Below are 9,269 nucleotides of genomic sequence, written 5' to 3'. Positions count from 1 at the left end.
ACGAGATGTGCATGGTGTGACCACACCCAAACGAGAATACGGTACGGGGCTAGGTAGCCAGTAGTTATGCATGTATTCAGATTATTCACATGATACATTCGAATAAACCTCAGTCCTCGATCGACGACATGAGATACCAAGTGCAACGGAGCCCTTGCACCTCGCACAAATCAAGTGTTGTCTTTTAGGGTGTGCGCTCGCTAACGCATTCGCACGCCTCTCGCAGAACAAAAGCTTTCCGAAAAATTTGATACCGAGGATGCTCTATAATTAAAACAGACACACCAGTAAAAGGCTAATATAATATTGTTTATATCTCTTTAAGCATCTACAATAATGAGACCCTATGTACTACATAGCGAGACGCTAATTGTTCCATAGAACGACCGCTTAAAGCGTTGCGATGATGCTATGTAAAATCCGATACTTTCTAGAATGGCTTAACTATGTGAGATCATTGAATTTTGCAAAAATGGATCATTTGTTTTACATAGCTCTCCGTAGACCAGTCGTGAGAACATTCCAATGCAGGCCTCAAGTAGCCAGCATTTCACCAGGATCTCGCTGTTTCGGAGTTCTATCTCTTTATCCGGTCTATATCTAACCGCGGCTTTACGTGATACTTCCACTCGGGTACTTCTGAACTTGACACTGTAATACGGTACGTGCCACGTTACGGAGCGCGTCCCTCATTCCGCACTTTACACACAGCAGCAATTCTTAGTGTTGTTGATGATTTTTAGATCAAGACCCAAGAGTGGCTTCCATTTGGAATTAAATACAAAGTTAAAAAGTTCAAGTTTCGTATAAAATAGAACTTAATTTTTTAATACACATAGGAAATTTAAGATTAGCTAATTCTTGTGCATCCTTCCAGAGTCATGGAATTAGCACGAAGCGTAAATTACTTTCACAAAATGTCAAACCCATTCATTAGCGTATCCACGACGAGCGTACTGCGGACATACATAATCCCACATTTCAAACTCGTCGCTATCTTGACCACTCCGGTTTACATTGCCATGATTACTGCGATCTTCTGTGTGGTTGTTGTTCTCGCTTTCAACAGTTTCAATAGTTGCTTCCAAGTTAGCAATATTCGTTTCCGAGGAACTGCTGCTTAACGGCTCCTCTACTTTTTGTGCTTTACCAACTACCTCTTTTGGATAATGAGGATGGGGCGAAGTAAAGTAGTCGCAGCAATTGGGTACCACGCAACGTGCAGGGGCTGTCGGTCGTAATTTTGGAAGTGTTTCGGTGGTTGATGGTGCCGGTGAAGAAACAGAGGAGTGTTCTGACTGCTGGGAGTGCTCTTCAGCTTGACATGCTACCAAAAATTGCGCAGAAGCCGTAGATCTCTCACGATTTGACAATAATGATGTTGTGTCGCACAGCAGATCATCCGATTGCTCCATTTCATCTTCCATCCCATGTCGTGCTGACACTTCCAAGCTTAAATCGGATATGCTGGATAGAGGTGTTGCTGTCCTGCTATCCTGATTTTGCTGCTTAATATTATCGACGTTTTTCTCTGTCAAGACTACTGTTGCTCTTGTTGATGAGAGCGCAGATCCGTGCTCCAGCTCTGGTGACACCTCCGACATTTTCAAATGATCAAAGTGAGCCTAACCTGTTGCTATTGATCCTTGTGTCGTTTTGCCAATTGACCTCGCTCAGTGTGCAGTATTATAGACGACAGCCATAATTACGTTCGACTGTATTAAACAATTCGACGAAATCGATAGTTTGGCTGCTACGTCGGAATGATCACCTCGATCGTGGTTTGGTAACAAGACTTACGCACGCCATTTAGTTCAGGTCCGATGCTCTTTCGTGCCATCGTATCGGGATTGTAGCCAGATGTATGATGCTGCACGAATGTACCGTTTAATAAATTAGGCGACAAGCCCTTCAATGAAAAGGATTCGGTGCAGCATCTACACCGAATACGCCACAAATCTACGTACAAATGTTACACATCATGGCATACTCTGCCTCGTCTTCTCTCTTCCCAAGTAGATCGGCCGAGTAATGGAATCAATGAGTTTAATAATACTTTACATAGGCCTTATGTAAAGGACTTCTCATAGCGTTAAGAAGAACAGCAGTAGATTGACATGGTATACATTGCTTAATTGTTAAATATGTTTGTCCTCACTGCTTACCTTGTAACGAATTGGATGCAAACGTCTTGAAATGATGTGCTACGTCTTGATTAGAGATGCAATAGCTGATCCGTGTGAGTAACATTATCCTACAGTCCGACATGGACAAATTTCCGCGATTTAATACATTTAGTTAGGTGTCTTCTGCTCACAAGCTGGGATGTGCATTTAGAAAATAAATTGTATATTTAGTCCTTCTCTTCGTAACCAACTCTTCATTTTTTGAAGCATCAGCTTAAGGTAGGTGATGTTTCTGTTCATACAAATCTGCTAATCTTGACTTTTCCTAAACTTTAGATGGCCAATTCGATGGAAGATGCGAGTGACAAAGCACGTAAATGTATTAACAACCCAAAGATGCTGATTACGTACATGTGGTTCACAACAATACTATTTGGATTTATGTACGCAATTGCTGCTATTGTTGCGGCAATTAACAATAATGGCGAAGGTGAAAGCGACTCCAAGTCTTTGGGTTTTGTGGGTATATGGGCCATGATTCTCATCGTGGTGCTCTCTGTCGGAGGCACGATGGTCATGCGCAAATACCAAACACCGCTTGCCGTCGGTTTTCTTATCGGCGTTGTGTTGATGATGTCGCTGCAAATGTTCTCTTTATCGATTATTTTTGCGGGTACAGCCTATTTGGCTCGTATTGAGCGAGCAAAAGGCGACGAGCACACAAATGTGCATTCTGATGAGGCTGGTTCTGTCTTTTCTTTCTTCATGTTTATCTGCTATGTAAGCACTACGCTTTCTTTCCAATTCTGTATTCCTATCTATAATATTGCTAATCCTTTAGTTCGCTTTTGCCATTGTGCTGGTTCGCCATCGCAACATCGTGATAAAGGAAGAAGGAAAGCAAGATTTCAACGATATCGAGAAGAATACGGCCGGCACTAGCCGCAACACGACCACAGCCACCTCTCCACGTGTCATCCGTATGGACCTGGAAGTAGCTAAGCCGTTGGCCCCACCTGTCAGCGTCTAAGCGTGTTATAATATATAGAACGTGATGGCATTTGAAAGATACACTGCTTCTTGAACATTAACTTTGTTCTCGATGTGCGTATGACCTGGACCGTCTTTTCGTACCAAATCTTGGATTCAGAATTTCTGGCCTGGGAGCACTTAGCATTAGATTCGCAATGTTGATTTTTCTTTACTAGCGAAAGAAAACTTCTAGCGTACTTCCAGCATTCATATCGACTATAAATTGCAGTGGTGTGTCTCTATACCTGCTGATAAATAAATAACCCGTCTAATCGCTTTAGCAATCTGGGTAACATATAAAATGTAACCTACACTTTTACTCTCGCATCAGCCACTAAAGTCAGACATCCTCAACAATGGGGTTCCAGATCGACACCATCAAGGCCGGGTAACACCATACCTTTCCTGACGCTATCAAATGTATTGTCTAATATCTACTATATGATCACAGAGACGGGACCAATTTTCCTAAGCCAGGCCAAACTGTGTCCGTTCATTACGTCGGTACGTTGACTGACGGATCCAAGTTCGATTCCAGCCGCGATCGCGGTCGCCCATTTCAATTTAAGCTGGGCGCCGGTCAGGTAATTCGTGGATGGGATGAAGGTGTTGCAAAGATGAGTAAGGGTCAGATTGCTAAGCTCACGCTACCATATGAATACGCTTACGGCGAGCGAGGCCACCCGCCTACGATCCCACCCAAGGCCACACTTATTTTCGAAGTAGAACTGCTGTCGTTCAACTAGAAAGCTATCCCTCATTGATGAGCGACGTAAAAATCGAAGCTTGTAAATAATGCGGGACCAATGTGTGAATAAAAACATGTGACCCGATCTTTGAGACCTTTTTGATATTGGTTATAAATATAGCTGCTCGAGTATAGATTTAGGAAAAATCTAAGGTGACAGCATCAAATGAAGTGGGTGTTGTGGTCTTGTTGATGCGAACAATACCAAACAAGAAAATGGTATCGTATAACAATGCACTTTACTTCCAAGTTAGCTCATTCATTTATGCAAGTGCTACAATAAGTTGCAACAACGATGCGCTGAATCGATGTGAGTTCAGCTCACGAGCGGTGGCGTATTTGAGATTTGTATACCCAACAATAGAATGATACATGAAAATGATCGGGCAGGATCGGGCATTTATACATGTAGTAGACCATTCGGACAAACTTTGCTTGGTAAGGTGAGCTTTCGATTATTCAGAATTTTGTGTCAAATAAAAATTGAATCATGAACATAAATATTGAGTCTGATTGGCTGGATTATTGTGACTTTTATATCATGAACTTCGTTCACATGCTGCGCGAAGAACGGCGCCGTGCATACGAGGCAGGTGCATCAACTACACATTTAGAAACTAAGTTGAAGGTTGCAAACATTGGCAAGATCAACGACGACATTTTGCAGCTAGGGCGTCTTAAGGTCTGGGCAACGAGGTGAGAATTCTCAATATTATGTTGAAATCTAGGGCATAATCACAGGTTCTTCAACCAGATCGAAAATTGACATTGAAGAGTTTCGTAAAGGTCCAATTGTTGGCGTATATTACATCCCCAATTGGATCACGCCAGATGAAGAGTTTGCAATTTTAGAACGTGTGTATGGAATTCCCAATGAGCACAACAAATGGGTGAAGCTCAAGCACCGTAGACTGCAGATGTGGGGCGGAGAAGTCAAAGCGCCGTTTGATCGTCTGCCGCTGCCTGAATGGTTGGAGCAGGTCAGCCAAACACTTGTGGATACAGAAATCTTTACTAAAGCGAAAAAGCCTAACCATGCATTAATTAACGGTACGTCCAAGCAAACAAAACTAAGTGTTGCAGATGCCAATGTCAATTTATTCTTCACAGAGTATGGTGTAGGAGACTGTATTTTACCACATGAAGATGGACCTTTGTACCATCCTCTGGTATCCATTATCAGCACTGGTGCTAAAAGCCGAATTACATTTACCCCGCATCGTGCTTTAATGTTGGCCGATGGCCAGTGTAGAGCAAAGGTGACAAGTCCGATTGTAGAGCGCTATGAGTTTCAATTAGAACGTTGTAGTCTATTAATCTTTACAGGAGAAGCTTATACGCACTATTTGCACAGCATTGACAACATCGAAGAAGGTACGCGCGTTTCACTGACGATTCGCCATGTAAATGAACAATAAATATAGTGTCGCAAAAAATCGTTGAAAGTGCTGTAAAAAGATTGATAGTGGATCCATAAAGCGACCGTTGAAATCGTTGAAATGATGCGATGATACAGCTCGACGCTTTTGAAGATGGCTTAACTCTGTGACATGCAAAAGTGGATCAACCTTCTCAATTAGCTCTCATTACGTCGAAGCAGTATGAAGACCAGTCTTGAGCAAATTCCAGTGCAGACATCTGGTCATGCTGCAAGTGTTTGTCAAGTTAGAAGCAGCATCAATAATGCGTACTCATCAATCAATTCTCAAGTCTATGAACCAGTGACAAAAAGCAAAGCTGATATTGACATGGACAGCTTTTGCTGCCCTTACCCGTCGTTTGTGACGCTAGCGAGTCAAATGAAGATGCGTGTATGTGAATTGTTTTGGTAAGCATTTCTTCTCTTCACAGCAATCCTTGAAATAGTGCAAAAACGAAATGACAACATATTCTAATGGATTGTTCAGGCGCCGAGTGCACGTACATCTCATTTCCCTTATCGAAGTATCTTCCCCACAATCAAAGCAAAACTCTGCAGTGTTATGTATCCAACGCCGGCGTCGTCATGGTGGCTTTGGGAGCTGTGTAATTGCCATTTCCCTGGATCGAAGTATACATCCTGTTCGATTGTTACCAAATAGTATAAGAGCCTCGCGGAAGTTGATGATCGGCATTGAGTATGGCTGGCACCCAAAGCATTTGTGGCTTCGTGCGCCTAACTCTGCAGTTTATGAGCAGTGGAGTACCATCTTTCAAGCCGCATTTGGTGGAAATGGCATTGAATACGATGATGAATTGTTTGAGAAACGGTCAGAAACCAATTCTAGTTCAATCCTTAAGTTGGCAACAGCGGTTGGCGTCAGCAGCACGGATCGTAAAAGTCATGACTCATACACTAGATACCGCTCCATTAGCTATCAATCTGATATACCCGACGAAGAATGGACTGTTGAAGAAAAAGCTCGCTTTGAAGGATGATATTTATTAACAAAAAGGTCAAATCGAGAACGCTTGTTGTTTTTTGTACGATAAATACACGAACGTCCATAGGCCCATTCTTCATACGATATAAAACACGACTTGCTGATTGCGTCGGTCAATAAGCGTTGAACTACAACAACTTTCTACCAATTGATACAAAATTGCAGGTTTCGACAAGTATGATTCATAAGGTTAGCTGAATAAATTGTGTTGGTGATCACGTTTGTATTGTTTTAATGCATTCGTCTTACTGCATTCGTCCGTTCACATAATCGGCAGGTACAATGGCTCTTCCTGTACAAACGGCAGCGCAGCAATCCTCTGGCACATAGATCGCACTTTGGACAAAAGCGCAATCTCAGTCGTGACGACAAATTGAACGTTTGCACGGTCGACAATTGGAGCTTGCAAGATTGAGTAGATAGAAACACCACTTTCTTCAGCAAGTTGACCGACATGACGAATCACGCCTAGACAGTCAGTAATTGTTATGCGGACGTAAAAGTGAGATTCGTAGTCAGGTTGCAGAGTTAGCGGTACAGACGCCTTGAACGGATCGTGAGGAGCATTATCACGTGCTAATTGAATAATGTCGTTCAGAACAGAGTTAGCCGTCGGGTAGCGTCCGGCACCAGGGCCAACGTACGCACTATTTTCCAAGTTACTCGATCGAACGTTCACGAGATTAGTTGCACCACTGATACTAGCAATCACATTGCTCCGTTTGACAACAACTGGTGACACATACACAGTCACTTCTTGAGCTTTACCAGTCTCTTTGTCCGCTGGCTTAAGCAATTTAGCTACACCCAATAATTTGATCGTACTGTCCATCATCTTGGCATACTCGAAATCTGCTGCAGACACGCGAGAGATGCCAACAGTCGGAATGTCAGCTGGTTTGATGATGCCTCCAAATCCTAATTTGGCCAAAATGGCAATCTTAGATTGAACATCGAATCCATCCACGTCGGCACTAGGGTTTGCCTCAGCAAATCCTAGATCTTGTGCTTCTTTAAGTACTTCATCATATGCAACGCCTTCGGCTTCCATCTTGGACAGCATGTAGTTGGTCGTGCCGTTCATGATACCAGCGATTTCAGTGATTGTATCGGCATTATAGGCATTTTGAAGTGTGTGAATGATAGGAATGCCACCGGCCACTGCAGCTTCGTACCCAAAATGCACATTCGGATAGTCTTGAAGGAGCTGCACAATTTCAGGCATAAAACCGGCCACAAGTGCTTTATTTGCCGTGATCACGTGCTTGCCGGCCTTAATTGCGCCAAAAACTACTTTTTTGGCGTCCTCGACGCCACCCATAAGTTCTACGATGCAGTTGATGTTCTTGTCCTCAAGAATGTCGCTATAGTTACTTGTGAGTGTTGTCTCCGAAGCTGAAAAATGCTCGAGTCCACGATCTTTGCTCAAGTTTTGCACGCATATCTTGGACACTAGCGCATTCACGCCCATGGCTGCAAGCTTTTGACGACGGGTGGGGTTGTGGAGAAGATTAAATACGCCCGCACCTACAGTGCCACACCCAAAGAGACCCAAGTTGAGCGTCTTCACCATATTGTACGAAGTATGATAGGGAGGATTTGGATTTTCGTCAGATTCCAGCAGCCAATAAGCAAGCAAGTTGCTTATAGGACACAAATTTAAAGCTGAGTTTGTCTTTCCACTAAATTTTGTTAGCTCAAATCGCTCTATACTACAGAAGCTCAAACGTCTGTAGCGACGCATCTGTTATTCTTCGGTGGAGACTCACCCGTATTCCTGACCAGGGAGGTTTAGTACTCCGCGTCGACCATCAAACTGCCAAAGCCGAAGTAGAGTGGGGCGCCAGCACGAGCTATGTGCAATTCTCAACAGCCAACAATCAAGCATATTAGTCTTTCTACACGAATTCAGCAACTTGACAACGGTCTTGCCTTCGTTGGAGACAGTGCACCTATCGTAAGACAAATGCGCGTTTTAGCAACCTCCATAGGCTCACGACTTCGTCAACTGTAAACCGCTATTGGACGGATGGCAGAAGAGATCACGATATGTTCTGGTCTCATTATCGTCGTTCATTTAACACGATGGCGGATACCATGGGTTTCTTTGTCGTGAACTAACAACCAGCTGTCAAATCTGCCATTCACCTCAAGGTGCTGGCCACGCTGATCAACGCGCGATTGTATACAACAAATTGCGTTCATGGCCTGCCTTTCGACTGCCGAGTTGACGCACATGCAAATTTGTCATTTCGTAGGCAGGATATTTGGAAACATTCTTTGCACCAAATACACTTCATTTTTAAATCAGTTAGATACCAGAATAAGCTTTGGCTTTATAGGCCCAGGTTAACAATTGCACTGGGGTTGGATTTGTAAGCTCCACACGAAGCCAAAATAAAAAGCCTTTGATGTAGCCAAGTACTCTACGATCTTTTCAATTTAAGTATAACGTATGTGCATCATCAACTTTACTGGTTTAAGCTGGTACCATATGTATATGTGAAGTATTTGGCCATACGCCACTCAAGATATCGCTTTCTTGTCAGGTATGCACATGTACCCACCGCAACATTTGGCACAACGCAAGCGATAAGTGAAAGATTTTCAGGCGTCACATCGAATTCTGCTTCTTTTCGGGGTGGCCGACTCGTCGGCTAAAGGTGGTGGAGCAACTTCAACGTGATCAGCGTCACCAAGCTCGCTTGAAATACAAGAGTTATTTTTTCTCAACACGTTTTTTAAATGGAGTGGATTACGTGTCACTTCACGTGCATCACTGGGGCCTCGAACTCGATGCCTCGACCCCTGGCCGAACATGTCAATCTTGGCATGCAGTGACTTCTCTAATGCTTGAGCAGCTTTTAATGGGTTACGTGCCACTCCACGTTCAACCCAAGAGCTGCGCTCGGGACACCTGTCCAAAACACCTTTGGTGTT

The 9,269-nt window shown here is 43.4% G+C and overlaps 6 protein-coding genes across 6 annotated transcripts; 4 read left to right on the top strand and 2 right to left on the bottom strand.

Moving 5' to 3' along the window:
• Nucleotides 1-920: 920 nt before the first annotated feature.
• Nucleotides 921-1,604, bottom strand: PHALS_13374 (uncharacterized protein; the record flags this gene model as incomplete). Its single annotated transcript, XM_024729120.1, has 1 exon — nt 921-1,604. One exon carries the CDS (start codon nt 1,602-1,604, stop codon nt 921-923), a length of 684 nt encoding a protein of 227 aa, XP_024579529.1.
• A 513-nt stretch (nt 1,605-2,117) lies between these two features.
• On the top strand, nt 2,118-3,156 carry PHALS_13373 (uncharacterized protein; the record flags this gene model as incomplete). The annotated part of the gene is made up of 4 exons (XM_024729119.1): nt 2,118-2,120; nt 2,394-2,405; nt 2,463-2,906; nt 2,968-3,156. The coding sequence occupies 4 exons, from the start codon at nt 2,118-2,120 to the stop codon at nt 3,154-3,156; spliced, it is 648 nt and encodes a 215-aa protein (XP_024579528.1).
• Nucleotides 3,157-3,514: 358 nt separating this feature from the next.
• Nucleotides 3,515-3,904, top strand: PHALS_13372 (fkbp-type peptidyl-prolyl cis-trans; the record flags this gene model as incomplete). Its single annotated transcript, XM_024729118.1, has 2 exons — nt 3,515-3,546; nt 3,610-3,904. 2 exons carry the CDS (start codon nt 3,515-3,517, stop codon nt 3,902-3,904), a joined length of 327 nt encoding a protein of 108 aa, XP_024579527.1.
• A 492-nt stretch (nt 3,905-4,396) lies between these two features.
• PHALS_13371 (alkylated dna repair protein alkb) lies at nt 4,397-5,101 on the top strand (the record flags this gene model as incomplete). The annotated part of the gene is made up of 4 exons (XM_024729117.1): nt 4,397-4,602; nt 4,661-4,956; nt 5,017-5,024; nt 5,090-5,101. The coding sequence occupies 4 exons, from the start codon at nt 4,397-4,399 to the stop codon at nt 5,099-5,101; spliced, it is 522 nt and encodes a 173-aa protein (XP_024579526.1).
• A 406-nt stretch (nt 5,102-5,507) lies between these two features.
• On the top strand, nt 5,508-6,324 carry PHALS_13370 (uncharacterized protein; the record flags this gene model as incomplete). The annotated part of the gene is made up of 3 exons (XM_024729116.1): nt 5,508-5,593; nt 5,663-5,734; nt 5,814-6,324. The coding sequence occupies 3 exons, from the start codon at nt 5,508-5,510 to the stop codon at nt 6,322-6,324; spliced, it is 669 nt and encodes a 222-aa protein (XP_024579525.1).
• A 267-nt stretch (nt 6,325-6,591) lies between these two features.
• PHALS_13369 (homoserine dehydrogenase) lies at nt 6,592-8,073 on the bottom strand (the record flags this gene model as incomplete). Its single annotated transcript, XM_024729115.1, has 1 exon — nt 6,592-8,073. The coding sequence occupies one exon, from the start codon at nt 8,071-8,073 to the stop codon at nt 6,592-6,594; it is 1,482 nt and encodes a 493-aa protein (XP_024579524.1).
• Between the last annotated feature and the right edge of the window lie 1,196 nt (nt 8,074-9,269).

This window comes from Plasmopara halstedii, assembly GCF_900000015.1.
Source record: "Plasmopara halstedii genome assembly, contig: Scaffold_658, whole genome shotgun sequence".
Taxonomy (NCBI): domain Eukaryota; phylum Oomycota; class Peronosporomycetes; order Peronosporales; family Peronosporaceae; genus Plasmopara; species Plasmopara halstedii.
This window is presented reverse-complemented; position numbering and strand designations above follow the sequence as displayed.